The sequence below is a fragment of the Geotrypetes seraphini genome, chromosome 1 (assembly GCF_902459505.1).
Source record: "Geotrypetes seraphini chromosome 1, aGeoSer1.1, whole genome shotgun sequence".
In the NCBI taxonomy this organism is placed as follows: Eukaryota; Metazoa; Chordata; class Amphibia; order Gymnophiona; family Dermophiidae; genus Geotrypetes; species Geotrypetes seraphini.
In genome coordinates this window covers 201,655,998-201,673,445 of record NC_047084.1, presented here as the reverse complement: position 1 = coordinate 201,673,445, position 17,448 = coordinate 201,655,998, and the positions used below count along the sequence as shown (strand labels likewise).

General features: G+C 41.0%; 1 protein-coding gene across 5 annotated transcripts in view; it reads right to left on the bottom strand.

Annotated features, from left to right (window-relative positions):
• Positions 1 to 8,129: 8,129 nt before the first annotated feature.
• LOC117360265 (general transcription factor IIE subunit 1-like) overlaps positions 8,130 to 17,448 on the bottom strand; it is a 40,161-nt gene continuing 30,842 nt past the window's right edge. For all 5 annotated transcript variants that reach the window (XM_033943947.1, XM_033943969.1, XM_033943962.1 and 2 more), the window contains exons 4-5: positions 13,447 to 13,667; positions 8,130 to 9,725 (exon numbers count right to left, since the gene is read on the bottom strand). In XM_033943947.1, the coding sequence (XP_033799838.1) occupies positions 9,331 to 9,725; positions 13,447 to 13,667 (616 nt within the window). In that variant the 3' untranslated portion in view covers positions 8,130 to 9,330. The remainder of the gene's footprint in view (positions 9,726 to 13,446; positions 13,668 to 17,448) is intronic.

Sequence of the window (17,448 nt, the reverse complement as noted above, 5' to 3'; positions counted from 1 at the left end):
TGTTTTATCTCCATTTCTTCTTCACCAGTCACAGGGTAGTCAGCTATGTTTTTGTTCTGGGCACTGACCTGGTCAGCCCTTCTGCACCGGGCTTTGTATACTTTATTATATTTCCCGGTGAAAAACCTTGGGACTGCAGTAACATAGAAACATAGAAACATAGAAATAGACGGCAGATAAGGGCCAAGGCCCATCAAGTCTGCCCACCCCAGTGATCCTCACTATCTATCTTTGCGGATAGATCCCACATGTCTATCCCATCTGGCCTTAAAATCCGCCACACTGGTGGCCTCAATAACCCGAAGTGGAAGACTATTCCAGCGATCAACCACCCTTTCAGTGAAGAAGAACTTCCTAGTGTCACTGTGCAGTTTCCCGCCCCTGATTTTCCATGAATGCCCCCTTGTTGCCGCGGGACCCTTGAAGAAGAAGATGTCTTCTTCCACCTTGATGCGGCCCGTGAGATATTTGAATGTCTCGATCATGTCTCCCCTCTCTCGACGCTCCTCGAGTGAGTAGAGCTGCAAATTCCCCAACCGCTCCTCGTACGGGAGCTCCCTGAGTCCCGAGACCATCCTGGTGGCCATTCTCTGGACCGACTCCAGTCTCAGCACATCCTTGCGGTAATGCGGCCTCCAGAATTGCACACAGTACTCCAGGTGCGGTCTCACCATGGATCTATATAGTGGCATAATGACTTCAGGTTTACGGCTGATGAAACTCCTGCGTATGCAACCTATGATTTGCCTTGCTTTGGATGAAGCTTGCTCCACTTGGTTTGCCGACTTCATGTCTTCCCTGACAATCACTCCCAAGTCTCTTTCTGCTACAGTTCTTGTCAGGATCTCGCCATTTAGGGTGTAGATCTTGCATGGATTCTGGCTTCCCAGGTGCATGACTTTGCATTTTTTGGCATTGAAACTGAGTTGCCAGGACCTAGACCAGTGCTCCAGCAGCAGTAAGTCATGCACCATATCGTCTGTCATTGCTTTTTTGTCTGTTGTGCTTTTGCTCACTACATTGCACAGTTTGGCATCATCGGCAAACAATGTTATTTTACCTCGAAGCCCTTCTGTCAGGTCTCTTATATAGATGTTGAACAAGATCGGGCCTAGGACGGAGCCCTGTGGCACTCCACTTATCACCTCCGACATCTCGGAGGGAGTGCCATTCACCATCACCCTCTGAAGCCTACCTCCAAGCCAGTTCCCAACCCATTTTGTTAAAGTGTCGCCCAAACCTAAAGAACTCATCTTGTTCAGCAACCTGCGGTGTGGCACGCTATCAAATGCTTTGCTGAAATCCAGATAGACGATGTCCAGGGACTCACCAACATCCAGCTTCCTCGTCACCCAGTCAAAGAAGCCGATCAGGTTGGATTGGCACGATCTCCCCTTAGTAAATCCATGTTGGCGGGGATCCCGCAGATTCTCCTCGTCCATGATCCTATCCATTTGGTGTTTGATTAGGGTTTCCATTAGTTTGCTCACTATTGAAGTGAGACTCACTGGTCTGTAGTTTGCCATATCCACCCTGGAGCCTTTCTTGTGTAGTGGAATGACGTTAGCCGTCTTCCAGTCCATCGGGACGTTACCTGTACTAAGGGAGAGATTAAAGAGCGCGGATAGTGGTTCCGCCAAGACATCTCCCAACTCCCTGAGTACCCTAGGGTGTAGGTTGTCAGGCCCCATTGCCTTGTTGACCTTGATTTTTGACAGCTCGCAGTAGACGCTGCTGGGTGTAAATTTGAAATTACTAAACGGGTCTACTGATTTAATCCTTGTATGTGGTTGAGGGCCGATTCCCGGCACCTCGCGGGTGAAGACTGAGCAGAAGTATTCATTTAACAGTTGGGCCTTTTCCGAGTCCGTCTCCACATGGTCTCCGTCTGGTTTTCTGAGTCGTACTATCCCGCCTGAGTTCTTTTTCCTGTCACTAATATACCTGAAGAAGGATTTATCTCCCTTCTGGATATTCTTTGCTAGAGACTCCTCCATGCGGAATTTGGCCTCTCTAACTGCCGCTTTGACGGCTCTTGATTTGGTCAGATAATCTACTCTGGAGTCCTGTGTCCCTGATTGTTTGCATTAGGATATATATTTTTTTTAATGTCCCTTTTGTGGTCAGAGAATCTGGATATACCCCGATGTGACAAAACTGACTCTGGAGAGACAGAGTGAATTCTTAGCAATGAGAGAGGAAACAAAAAACTTAGGAGGTACCTTCTTGCTTGCATATCCCTGTAAATGTATAATTAAATACTTACCCCTTCTTACCACTACTTAATTTCTACGAAACCGCACTAGCGTTTTTTAGCACAGAGAGTCACGCTGAATGACCCGCATTCTCCTGACGCTCATAGGAACTCAATGAGCATCAAGAGCAGCACGGGCCATTCAGCACGGCTCTCTGCGCTAAAAAAACACTAGCGCGGTTTCATAGAAATTAAGTAGTGGTGCTGCATGAAGTGGAAAGGATATAATAGACAGAGTTTAATTTTGTCTAAACTTATTTCTTACAAATGTTGTTGTTATAAAATCTCCCTTTGTTTTCCATCCTCACCCTCAATTTATACTAGTCTGAGGAAGAGCCTACATTCCACTAATTTTCCCCTTCCTTTATAAGCCACACTAGCATTTTTAGCACTGGCTGCTGCGGTAACAGCTCTGATGCTCATAGAATTCCTATGAGCATCCGAGCTGTTACTGTCAAAGCGGGCACTAAAAACACTAGCGCAGCTTTATAAAGAATAAGGGGTTTCCAAAAAGCCTTTGACAAGGTACCTCATGAGCGCCTACTGAGAAAACTGTGGAGCCATGGGGTGGTAGGGGATGTGCACAGATGGATCAGAAATTGGCTGGTGGACAGGAAACAGAGGGTAGGAGTAAAGGGACACTACTCGGACTGGAAAGGGGTCACAAGTGGTGTCCCACAGGGGTCAGTGTTGGGACTGCTGCTGTTCAATATATTCATAAATGACCTGGAAACAGGGACGAAGTGCGAAGTTATAAAATTTGCGGATGATACAAAACTATCCAGTAGGGCAGAACTGTTGAGGAATGCAAAGATATGCAAAGAGACCTGAACAAACTGAGCGAGTGGGCAGAAAGATGGCAGATGAGCTTCAATGTTGAGAAATGCAAAGTCTTGCATATAGGGAAAGGGAACCCGATATACAGCTATATGATGGGAGGGAGAGTACTGGGGGATGGCAACCTAGAAAAAGACTTGGGGGTATTGGTGGACAAAACAATGAAGCCAACGGCGCAATGTGCAGCGGCCTCAAAGAAGGCGAACAGAATGTTGGGCATTATAAAAAAGGGTATCACTACCAGAACGAAGGAAGTTATTCTACTACTGTATCGAGCAATGGTGCGCCCACATCTGGAGTACTGCGTCCAATACTGGTCACTGTACCTTAAGAAGGATATGGCGGTACTCGAGAGGGTCCAGAGAAGAGCGACTAGGATGATAAGGGGCATGGAAAACCTTTTGTATGCTGAAAGGCTGGAAAAGCTGGGGCTCTTTACCCTGGAAAAGCGGAGACTTAGAGGGGACATGATAGAGACTTATAAAATCATGAAAGGCATAGGGAAGGTGGAGAGGGACAGATTCTTCAGACTAGCGGGGACAACAAAAACAAGAGGGCATTCAGAAAAGTTGAAAGGTGACAGTTTCAAAACGAATGCTAGGAAATTCTTCACTCAGAGGGTGGTGAACACCTGGAATGCGCTCCCAGAAGAGGTGATAGGACAGAGTACAATATTGGGTTTCAAAAAGGGATTGGATTATTTCCTGAAGGTGAAGGGGATTGAAGGATACAGATAGAGGGTAACTATACAGGACACTAAACGAATAGGGAATACACGATTTAGGTAAAGGATCTCTTACAGGTCATGGACCTGGGGGGCCACCGCGGGAGCGGACTGCTGGGCACGATGGACCCCTGGTCTGACCCAGCAGAGGCAATGCTTATGTTCTTATGAATTTATAATTATAAGAATCGTAATGGAAGGAGGCACTGAATTGCTTGAATGAGTATTATAACTTGTAATGATTTGTTAAATAAATAAAAATAAAGTTGATTTTTTATTTTATTTTAAAAAAGGTACTTATCCCGATGTGCCAAAGTCCCGAGCTGTGAGAGCATCCTTTCTATTGGTCTATTTATGAAAGTGTTACAATTAATGGGTTTGAAGTATATTTTCTTTGAACTACAATATTCGAAAACCTTCCTAGATATAAACAAGATCTATTTGACATATTCCTTTTTGAGTTGGTTAAGAGCACTTTTGGATTTCCAGAAATTTAAGAAAGTGGAGATGTTTGAATGAATAGCAACATTTTATGAAGGTATTGAGACTGTCTTATGTTGTATATATGTATGTTTTAATACTATGATTGTATTTTGTGAACCACTTAGGTTTAAGCAGGTAAGACATTTTTCAAATAAATACATACATACATATTTTCTACTCCAGAGGCATAAAATATACGATGGCCTACTGACCACGCAGGCAGCGAAACTAGACCGCCAACTATCCAATCTACTGACCACCACTCCAGACTACAAAACTTTCAGAAAAGAAATAAAAACCCTGCTATTCAAGAAATCCATCAAAACAAACTAACATTGCAGGAAGCACTTCAGGCCCTCGAAGTAACCCGTTCAATTCTGTATCTCTTCTGGAAATGATCAGATAACCTCTTATGTAATCCGCCTTGAACCGCAAGGTAATGGCAGAATAAAAGTCACTAATGTAATCTATTGCCTTTTTCTAAGTAATATTATTTGATGTTCTGATAAATCAAGTTCCTCTCTCCTTCTCTTTTGTGGTTTAAGGAGGAGTGAATAGTTTCTTTTATTTCTTAGTTTTTCTCATTAGAGAAGATTTAACCATCTGATCCTCAGATTCTATGGACCTATTCAAGATTCTCAAATAGGGTGATCCACTGCGACTCATTGAGCTCCTTTTAAAAAGCCGCACTAGCGGTTTTAACACACACTGGATTAGCGTGCGCTAGCCAAAAATCTACCGCCTGCTCCAAAGGAGGCGGTAGCGGCTAGCGCAAGCGGCAATTTAGCGCAGCTTTGTAAAAGGAGCCCATTGTAAGTACAATTAACTTCCCAGCTCATCCCCTTAGCACAGGGGTAGGCAATTCCGGTCCTCGAGGTTTTCAGGATATCCACAATGACTATGTATGAGATGGATTTGCATGCACTGCCTCCTTGGGATACAAATCTATCTCATGCATATTTATTATGGATATCCTGAAAACCTGACCTGGCTCCGGCTCTCGAGGACCGGAATTGCCTGCCCTAGCACACTATCTAGTCTGAAAATTAAGAACTTTCATTGACGATATAGCTTTGAATGTCAAGAGATTCTGCCCATATCATAGAGATCATTAATATTCTTTGATTAAGCGATACAAATATTGTCAGTTTTGATGTGGTTTTCCTCATCACCAGATACTTGTTGATGGTCGGTATATTAAAAGTCAATAAACTTGCAACTTGATATGAATCAGACCAGGTCATAATCCAGAAGCTAAAGACAAGTAAAGTAGATTGTCAATAGGATGGACTAACTCAGTGGTTCCCAACCCTGTCCTGGAGGACCACCAGGCCAATTGAGTTTTCAGGATAGCCCTAATGAATATGCACGAGAGAGATTTGCATCTAATGGAAGTGACAGGCATGCAAATCTGTTCCATGCATATTCAGTAAGGTTATCCTGAAAACCCGATTGTCCTGGTGGTCCTCCAGGACAGGGTTGGGAATCACTGAACTAACCCATCAGAATTCTGTTTAAAGACAACATTCTTACAGTACTGGGAACACTACTATGACCAAACAGAAGGTATAGTGATGGCTACCACTGGGGAGATCTCAGCATATTCACAGAGTCTCTCAAATTCATTCTACTGCAGGGGTCTCAAAGTCCCTCCTTGAGGGCTGCAATCCAGTCAGGTTTTCAGGATTTCCCCAATGAATATGCATGAGATCTATATGCATGCACTGCTTTCAATGCATATTCATTGGGGAAATCCTGAAAACCCGACTGGATTGCGGCCCTCAAGGAGGGACTTTGAGATCCCTGCCCTACTGGAAAGTGCTAAGTCAAACCCAAACTGTGGTTCTGTTAAGCAGATGACAAAAGTGGCCTCATGGATAGAAAAACCTAATTTTCTAAACCATCTGAACAGCAGCCATCCCATTGATGCAATGTTTGAATAGCAAGTCAATAGACTAAATCAAAACACAGAAGGCTTTTTTTAATTCTTCATAAAGGGATTAAGATATTGGCATAGAAACACTCAGCTAATAATTAACTATATTGCCAGCCTGCTCCCTGCACCAGTCATTCAGGGTTTCCCTCACATTTTCAGAGCTTGCAGTTGCAGCATTCTTCCTCTACAACACAACACTATCAGCTTTTTCCACCATGTAGAGCTCTGTTACAGCATCATCAGAAGGTATCATTTCACCAGCATTGTCATCATCACTGTTGCTAGCTGCACTGGTCACTCTGAAGGCACTCGCTCCCTAGGAGATAGATGCCAACTCCATAGATGCTTATAGGCTCTCCACCCACCTTACTGATGCCAGGGTGGATGCCACCAAGGATGAGGTAATGCCCTCACACTAAAAAGGATCCATGGCAGTTGTAGAGCTCTAAAGGTAAGCAGAAAACTTGCAACCTGCAGGCCTTCTTTTTCTTGTATTTTGAGATAGAGGAAAAGCACTACACATTATGGAAGCTAGTAGATGCCATCCTGGTCATACCCTTTCTCCTACGTAGCCATTATTGACATTTCTGAGAGTAAACACATACCCTGATGCCTTCTTTTCAGCAGTGGCCATTGTTGATGCAATCATAATGAAAATGTTTTAAAAGGAATTAAGATATATTTTAACTGCATTGAGCAGTTTTGCTATCTGAGTGTGTTAAATGAAGTTTTGTACAAATTATTGGTACAAATTTAGACACTATGGGGCTCATTTCCAAAGCACTTAGATACACAAAGTACCACAGAAACCTATGGTACTTTGTATATCTAAGTGCTTTGAAAATGAGCCTCTTCATCTGTAATACTGCGAAACCTTAGCAATATGATTTGCAAATTTTCTACCCCTATAACCAATTTTATGCAGCTCATTTCTGGAAATTCAGTATTTGAGTATGGGGGCTTATTTAAATCTGGTTTTGAATTAGTGGTAGCATTGACTAATACAGGCAGCTCAGCTGCAAAGCTAAACTGATTAAATTCTTTTAGCACAGATTGTTCATTCTGACCATGCTTCATAATTACCATTCAAAAATGTTAGAAAAATCCAATTAAAACTTTCTAGAAGTTTACTGAAAAATGTCAATGAGCAGGTGCTTAATAAACAGGAATGAGAATCCTTAGTCTTGCATAGCTACTGATGTCCAGCAATACTGAAGTGGTACAACTGCCACGGAATAGATAATGCATACTTTTTCTACATGGCTTAACTGAAAAAGCACTGAAGATTGGGGCAACCATTCAATAGTTTTCAATATATAGTATACATCGACGGATACGTTTCAAAAAATTGTTAAAAAGACATCTCTTACAGGAGCTGAACCATTTTTGATTTATGTGTAGGCACTGGACACCTATGAGATTTCATGATGTTTGCCTTTTTTATTATGAATATGCTGTGATTTTTGCGATTATTATGTATCATGTTGTAACCTGCCTTGGGAAAGACAGGATATAAATTAATAAAAACATAAAACATTTGCTTTTTGGCTAGAGTGCTCATTCATTGAAGCTACATCCATTTTTACTGAAATCAAGCAGTTATGTAAGAGAAAACTCATACTTCTATCTTTTCCTGACAAAGTTCAAGTGCTCATAGAAAAATATGAAAAGGGTGGTGAATCAGTCAAGCCAATCATTTCTTCATCCAGTACAATATGTTTTAATCATTCAGACTTAGATAAATGTTGGTTGGAAGCCCTACTATGCCACTCCTTTCCTGTGATATGAATTAGGGTAAGTGGATTAGCATAAATCAAACAACCTTGAGTAACTATGTACTTAATCATGAGACAAGACACACAACTCCTATCAGAGAAAATGACAGCCGCAGAAGATGATTTTACGTATTTTATTTTTAAAGGGTTTAGATAAGGAATTTTAACAATGTTGCCTTATTGTGGTTGGGTTATTTCTTCTCAAAGTAATCTTTATTCAAGCTTTCAACTAACACTAAACAAAATTTAAAAAAAGTAGACACTTCACGAAGAAAACATAATGCTATATTTCAATCCTACATAATTGGACTTTTGTTAGTCTACATTCTAACAACAACAACAAAAAATCACATTTATATTTATCTGAATAAATTGAAGGTGTCTCCTATGTAGTAGCTGTTTGCCTTAAATGTTTCATATCCTTTCACCAATCAGCTGACTAGCGTATTTCACACCAATATTGTTGTTCTTTTAGTTTTACAATTAAGTCATAAAAGCGATGACTAAATAAAACAAAGTTGTTAAAGCCTTTACCTATATTTTATTAAATTCCATTTGAAAATAATTTTGAATCAGAAATTTACTCAGAGTTTGAGTGCAGGGCAACTACTTAGTTTAGTTGTAAACAAGACATCTTGAATCCTGATGACTTTGTCCCTACATCATAGAAACTAAACCCCCCCCCCCCCCCAATTATCTCTCTTGGTGAAATAAGGCTGCCCAAATCTTGATTTTCCTTTACCCCACATCACAAAGCCACCCAGATCCAACCTTCCTTTCTTGACCAAACAGGGCTATTCAGATCCTGTTTAGCCTCCAAGACTCTACCTGGACTCCAAGAAGATTGTACTTTTCTATTTTCTCCCTTCATGTTGTAGTGTCAATTTCAAAATGGCACCAACTTGGCACTATTTCAACCCAATTGCACCTAAGCATGCTGAGCCAATGATATTTTATCATCAACAAATAGAAGATAAAGCATCTGTTCTTTTTTGCAACAAAACCCAGAGGTGGGTTTTGGTAACCTTGTGGCAGCAGAGGGGCAATCAGGGCTTAAGGCAGGCTTATTTTTATGTTGCTGGGGCAGGGAGAAAGAAAGAGGTGGTACTCAGAGAGTCCAGGTAGCATACAACATGATTATTTGTTTTTAAAGGTGGTGGTGCACATGCACTACTGTGTATTATTGACACTACAGGGCTTATTTCAAAGCACTTAGACACATAAAGTACCACAGAAACCTATGGTACTTTGTGTGTCTAAGTGCTTTAAAAATGAGCCCCTACATCTCTTAATATTTTTAGAGATTTGAACATTTACACATTTATTCAAAAGCAGACTGGAACATTTGTTGCCCCACCTGAATATATGCATCTCGCTCATCCTCGGTCATCAAAGATACAAGCTCTGGATTCTGACTGACTTCACTATAGCAATAGAGCTTTCCTGCTACCACAACAGAGGGATCTAGGACTTCTTGTTCCTCTCCTTGCTCTATTTTGCTGCTTACTGCTTTGACCGTTGCTGGCTTGAACTGCTTTTTGTCCTCCTCAGATTCACTAGTATCACTCTCTGAATCACTTTGATTGCAATTTGGAGCAGGGGAGATACCTTGCCCTGAAGATGACTTTAGTTCATGAATTAGTAGAGTCCTTATTACTTCATTATCAGCAGAGGAGTTGTCCTGATTCACATTTTCATCACAAACTGTAGGAACATCTGAAGGTGAAACATTTATAAAAGTTGCTAATTAGACAAAGCTTTAGGGTTAAATGTATCATGATGTTGTCTCTTCTCTTGGGCCTGATGTACCAAAAGGTATTTCCCTATTTTATATCTACTGGAAAAATGCTTGGACATGGACGACTTAGAAATACTGGTGAATGAATCCAACTCACATTTAGCACAGTCATGAGTTAAAGATTTCATCATCCCAGGATTTTTTTTTTTTTTTTTTGGGGGGGGGCAAAGAGGGGTATTCATGAAAATATATAAAATCTCCCTCCCCCTGATAAGGAATCAACATACAACAAAATTTGCTCCCAATATTGGCCGCCTTATTAAGCCACATTAGGGGCTTTTACCATAACTTGGCACATTAAGTGCTCCAATGCTCATAGGAATTCCATTTTTTTGGCCCAAAAATCTCACACTAGATTAGAGTATATATGGTATTTTCCTTTTGATTATGTACCTAAGTCGTCCAAGCACCAATAATTGAAACAAGTTTTTAGACATATCCAGAGACTGTTTAGGTCTCTGAATCCCGTTGTGCGCCCAGAGCTGAAAGGAGCATTTTTGAAGGAGTCGTAAGGGTAGATGTGGGCTAACCTAGATTTAGTAATACAGCAGGGATAATTGAAAGTTTCACGAGACTGCCTGGACAGAACTTATACATTGTGACTTAGGTGATCTAAGTGCCCAGAAGGTATCCAAAATGACCAGATAACCACTGCAGGGACAAAGTACAGACACCCACACTCTCCCCCTGTGATCACTGACCCCCTCACACCACCATAAAAATCAGACTAAAAACGTATATACCTGCCTCTGAAACATCAACACCTGGCATAGGAAAACCTAGTAGAGCTGCACAGAGGTGACTTAAGTAGTCGGGGGATGGGGAGGGGGGCTAGCGAACCATAGACAGGACCCAGGCTCATAAGCCACTCTAGCCATGACATTCATGGTGGAAAATGTGAACCTACTAAAAAAAAAACCCAAAACCCACTTCACTGTACCGGCATATAGGTGGCACCTGCAGCTATAAGGGCTATTGGGGCTGTAGACAGGTGGGTAATAGTGGGTTTTGGGGAGGCTCAGCATAACCTGTAAGGGAGTTGTGGGTGAGATGATTATGTTGCACCCTTTTTGTGAAATTCACAGCAGTGCCCTGTAAGGTGACCCTCTATTCTGTTGCAATGTCTTGGTGGCCAGTGCATCACTTTGCTGGCCCCTCCTAAATCCAAAAGGTCTGATCCTGGGCGTTTGGGACTTGGAAGATTTTTTGGATGAGAATGTGGTATAAAGATAGACGACCTGGCGGTCTGGACGATCAAATGGCTGGACTTAGAAGTAGACGATTTAAAAAAAAAAAAAAAAAATTGGGGGGACGTATTTTTTGAGAATGGACTTTGAACGCTGCCGACATTGGGCGATTAGCACCCTAGTCTCAAAATGGACAGACGTTTCTTTTGATTATACCCCTCTAAGCCTTTAATGTACACTCCAAAAAAATGTTAATTCCAATGTTTTCATTGTCTGTAATCTTAATTGCTGTGAACTGCCTAGAACTCTCTGGGTATGGCGGTATACAAAATAAAAGTTGTTATTATTATTATTATTATAATAGTTTGGAATAGAAATCCTTCAAATAAATAAATGATGTAAATATGCTTATGTACACCACTTTTGGTTGATCCAGGAAAAGGCATCCCAATCTGCATAATTTCAGATTGGTGTTGTGACAGACCATCTTATACCTAATTCCAGTTTTAAGCAGTTTGCAAACTCTTAGAAATAAGGGAGCCCTAAACTAAGTTGCACTAAGAAATGTTCATATGGGGGACTTCCCTGTGCATTAAGCCCATTTTTAGCATGGCTATACAAAAAATAGGCTTTATCTCATTTCTAGAATACATGGCTGCATAGTAATGTTAGCATGGTGACCTCTTGGGGAAAAAAAAAATTTACCACAGAAGCACATACCACCTCCTGTTTAGGAGGTGCTAAGGCTCCCGAGCTTTGGATGCACTAGCCAGTTAGTACAGTGGTGATATCAGCACACTTAACTGATTAGTGCAGCCACGCCCATTCTCTATCTCAGACATGTCCCCTCAGAAAAACTCCATAAACCAAAAACATTTACTACTACGATTACTACTACTACTACTTATTTCTATAACGCTGCTAGACATGCAAATGAGGGAGAATCAGGAGTAAGACCTTCATGAAAATGTAGGTGAAGACCCCTATGAGACCCCCAAAAGTTATATTTTTAAGAGAGACATTGTGCTTATGAATTCAAGCTTCTGAACAATCATATCTCTCCCTGTCAGCAAGAAACAATATGCTTAGGTTCATTTTTGCTCTAGTAGCAATATCTTCTGACAGCATTGGATATTTCAGGACTTTTTCAGGAACACAAACCTAAACAAAATGTCCTACCAAAAGTTATCTGAACTGCTGACAAAGGACAATGAAGCTCAGGAAGGAGGAAGCCTGATCTCAGAAATTATTGAACTTAGTATTAAGAATGCATTGTCAGGGAAATAGAGAGGTCAGATTTGACAGTGGGTGATATCATGCTTCAATATGGCTCCGAGATAAGTATGCAGACTATACAATCAATAGATATGTTAGATGTGTCAACCCAATAGAAAGTGAGTATGTAATCTGTAACTATGTAGTACTTTAGGCTACTGAACTAAAGTATATAAGTAGCATACCGGCTGGCTTAAGCTTTAGGATGGATACATATCAGAGCAGGCCACTCTGTATGTTATCCATTGCTTTAGGATGGATACATATCAGAGCAGGCCACTCTGTATGTTATCCATTGGCTCAATCTGCTGTACTATTGTTCCATGTAAGCTGACTTATGTATACTAATTCACCTATATTATATACAGCAATTGGGTTGTCAATGCGAGGTAATTATTCTGAGAAGATTAGCAGCACCTTTTCACAGCGCTGTATATTAAACATGTAAGAGGCAATCCCTGCTCGGTAGAGCTTACAATCTAATTTAAATAGACAAACAGGACAAATAGGGGTTAGGGGATTTCTCAGAGGGAACGATGAAACAGATATGGGTACTAATGGGTAATAATGGCTTATGGACTTCTCTTTTAGGAAGTTAGCCAAAAAATTTTTAACCCTGCTAAGCTAACTACTTTTACCACATTGTTCAGCAATGAACTCCAGAGTTTAATTACACATTGAGTAAAGAAATATTTTCTCCTATTTGTTTTAAATTTACTAATTAGTAGCATCAATACATGCCCCCTAGTCCTAGTATTTTTGGAAAGAATAATAATTTTTGGGAATTTTTGGAAAGAATAAACCCACATTTATCTGCTCCACTCCATTCAGTATTTTATAGTCCTCTATCGTATCTCCCTTGAGCTGACTCTTCTCCAGGCTGAAGAACCCTATCCACTTTAGCCTTTCCTCATAGGGAAGTTATCCTACCACTTTTATCATTTTCAATGCCTTTCTCTGTACCTTTTCTAATTCCACTATATCTTCTTGAGATGCGGTGACCATTTACTACACCCTAAACACACATAGATGCTATATTTGTAGAAGATATATGAAGAAAAATTAATTTACAGCAAAATTAGAGATGGAAAACAGAGAATAACTGAAACAGATTAGAACAAAGTTTTTTTTAAAATGAAAATTTCAGATATTTGCTCAGAATTTCATATATGCTTACCAAGAGAAGTATGGACAGTATCCAACATTCCCTGTACAGTGCTCTCTCTCATCCAAACAGGTTGTTCTTTAGATTTTTTCCCTTTCTTTTTGACCTCAGAATCTTGAACGTTGATAACCAGATTTTGGACATACATGTTGCTAGCAGATGACATCCTGTCTGCCCACTTTTCAGCACGGCCTCCAATACCCATTAATGGTGAACCAGGTCTCTGATCATAACTGAAACAAGGAAAACAGATTTAGTGGTTCATTTTCATAAAAGAAAAACATCCAAAAAAGGATGTTTTTCTCGCCAAACACTCCCAATTTGCTGGGTTTTTTAAACTTCATTTTCTAGAAGAATTTCCATGCTGTTTGTCTATAGTGCATCTTAGTATCAAGGGGGCGTGTTAGAGGTGTAGTTTGGGTGAGACTAGGGAGGGCTTATGATTGGGACATTTTTCTGCAATAAATCAAACATTTTAGAATTTGGATGTTTAGGGCTAGACCTGTTTTATCAACAAGTGCCAAAAAGGTGTCCAAACTGACTAGCTGCCCAATGGATAGATGTAAGCAGACACCCCTCCCCCACCGCTCCAGCAGTTACTGACCCTCTTTCCCCCCCCCCCCAAGATGTGAATGAAACAGTACATACCTGCCTGAATGGGAGCTTCAGATCTTATGGCCAATCCTATTAGAACAGCAAGCAGGTCTCTGGAGTAGCCTAGTCGATAGAGATGGTTGACTCAGGCTCTTACCCCATTCTATCTTCTACACCTATGGTAGAATAAGTGAGCCTTCCAAACCCTACCCTAATCCCACTGTATATACATACAGGTGACACTTGCAGGCATAAGGGCTATTGGTGTGGTGTACGGTTGGGTCCAGTGGGTTTTGGAGGCTCACTGTGCAATATGAAGGGGTTAAGGTAAGGTTTGTACCTGGGATTAATATGTAGTTCATTGCAGTGCCCCTTGAGGTGCACCGATGCTCTGCTGGGATGTCTGTGTGCCCAGTCTACTAAAAATGCTGGCCCTTCCTATATCCATTAGATTGTTTTGGCTTTTTTTTTTTTTTTTTTTTCAAAAATGGTTCAAAAAGATCAACACTGTGCACAAACACATCTAAGAAATGACCATTTTCAAAACATAAAGATAAGACATCTTCCTATTTTGAAAATGTTTACTACTGGATTTTTGTACATGTTCCACAAAATGTCCAAAATCAGATTTAGACATCATAGATTTACACACTTAAAATATGCATAGCACCATACACTATTGAGTAAAAAAAGGGAAATTGCATGGTCAAAAGAATAGAAACGTGACAGATAAAGGCCAATGGCCCATCCAGTCTGCCCATCCGCAGTAACCATTATCTTTTCCTCTCTAAGAGATTCCACGTGCCTATCCCACGCTTTCTAGAATTCAGACACAAGGGGAAGAATGTGGTGCTTGGTTAAAGCTATAGCCTCGAGCAAAAAGCCAAAAACAACTGCAGACTATGTACAAGATGCAGGCACTGTTTATTTCAAACTCTAATGGTATATACAATCTTATTACCAACCAAGGGACCCAGCACTACACTCGTTTCGGGCACTTGTTTTTTCCCTTTAATGCTGTTTGTTGCAAAACCTTATCTACCACGGACCCCTGAGGAAGGTGTGTTGTCCGAAACACGGACCATGTTGGGTCCCTTGGTTGGTAATAAGGTTGTATATACCATTAGAGTTTTGGGTTTTTGCTCGCTGCTTGGTTTTGCTGCAGTTCCTGTTGGATTTTTCTTTCGTTTGTGGTTAAAGCTATAGCCTCAGCACCCTGCATGGTTCAAAAACTCACACTGCTTCTTATGACCCTGGGCAAGTCACTTAATTCCCCCATTGCCCCAGGTGCATTAGACAGATTGTGAGCCCACCAGGACAGGCAGTGAAAAATGCTTAAGTACCTGAATAAATTCATGTAAACCGTTCTGAACTCCTTTGGGAGAACAGTATAAAAAAATGAATAAATTAAATTAAATAATAGGATATGTGAAATTGTTTTCAAGGGTCACCAAAAGACACAGGCTCTAGTTTCTTGTGGCCTTTATCTGCCATCATGTTTCTAAGTTAGATTATATTGCATGAGTTTGAAAATTCTCCTGCATAGCTTTTCAAATTCTGTGAGAACTGTGTGGTACATCTAATATAATAAAAGCCTAAGCCGCGCATGCGCACTCCCATCGCGTGTTCCGTTTTCCATGCGGTGTAGTGCGCATGCACGCGAAACACTCTCTTTTCCCCCCCTGAGGCGAATGTAGGCCGCGGTGGCTGTCGGCGGCCCGAGGTGGATGTCGGCCGTGGCGGCTGTTGGCGGCCCAAGGTGGATGTTGGCCGCCGCGGCTGTCGGCGGTTGCAGGCCGCAGTGGCTGCTGGCCGCGGCAGCTGTCGGTGGCTGCAGACCGCGGCGGCCGAGCACGGACGGCATTTCAAAATAGATGCTGAATGGGGGATGTAAAAGGAGATGCTGGCTACCGTGGGGGGATGGGAGAAAGGGGAGATGCTAGCTACCTTCTAGCACCTGTTAATGTAACGGGCTAAACAACTAGTTTATACATATTTGAATAGATTTGCATATTAAATGTGTTGTACTTTTTTTTTTTTTTTATAGTTCAAATAGTTTTATTGATTTTATAAAAGATGAAATACAAAGACAACAATATGAGTGCTCCAACAAGGAACACAGTATAACAATATCATTAACAAATGTGAAGTGCATCCATAATTAAACAAGAATCACAAATGAATAAATGCATCAGAAATAAAATAGACATGAGAGAAGACATATTGTACTTTAAAATAAAGTTCTACAATAAAGTCCTATGTCTAGTTATATTAGAACATAAGAATAGCCTTACTGGGTCAGACCAATGGTCCATCAAGCCCAGTAGCCCGTTCTCACAGTGGACAATCCAGGACCCTAGTACCTGGCCAAAACCCAAGGAGTAGCAATATTCCACACTATCGATCCAGGGCAAGCAGTGGTTTCCCCCACGTCTCTCTCAATAACAGACTTTTCCTCCAGGAACTTGTCCAAACCTTTCTTAAAACCAGCTACACTATCTATTCTTACCACATCCTCTGGCAACACTTTCCAGAGCTTAACTATTCTCCGAGTGAAAAAATATTTCCTCCTATTGGTTTTAAAAGTATTTCCCTGTAACTTCATTGAGTGTCCCCTAGTCTTTATAATTTCTGACAGAGTGAAAAATCGATCCACTTGAACCTGTTCTTGAGCCAAATTTGTCCATGTGTCATTCTGTAGTGTCCACGTCTGACACCTAATGTGCGGCAGCGGCCAAAAAGCAAACGTACGAGAGGAGTTCCGTCCCCTTTATTCTCTTGGTCGCTCTTCTTTGAACCTTTTCTAGTGCTGCTATATATCTTTCTTGAGATAAGGAAATCAGAATTAAACACAATACTCCAGATAGGTTGCACCATGGAGCAATATAGGGGCATTATAACATTCTTAGTCTTGTTAACCATCCTTTTTTTAATAATTCCTAGCATCCTGTTTGATTTTTGGTCACCACCATACATTGGGCGGAAGATTTCATCGTACTGTTTATGGTGACACCCAGATCCTTTTCTTGGGTGCTAACCCCCAAGGTGGACCCTAGCATCTGGTAACTGTGATTTGGGTTATTCTTCCCAATGTGAATCACTTTGCATTTGTCCACATTAAATTTTATGTGCCACTTGGACACCCAATCTTCCAATTTCCTAAGGTCTGCCTCCAATTTTTCATAATCTGCTTGCTTTTTAACAAATTTGAACAGTTTAGTGTCATCTGCAAATGTAATCACCTCACTCGTCATTCCAATTTCCAGATCATTTATAAATAAGTTAAATAGTACCAGTCCCAGTACAGACCTCTGCAGCACACCACTGTTTACTCTTCTCCATTGAGAAAAATTACCATTTAACCCTATCCTCCGTTTTCTATCCGATAACCAATTCCTAATCTCAACTGAACTTTGCCAC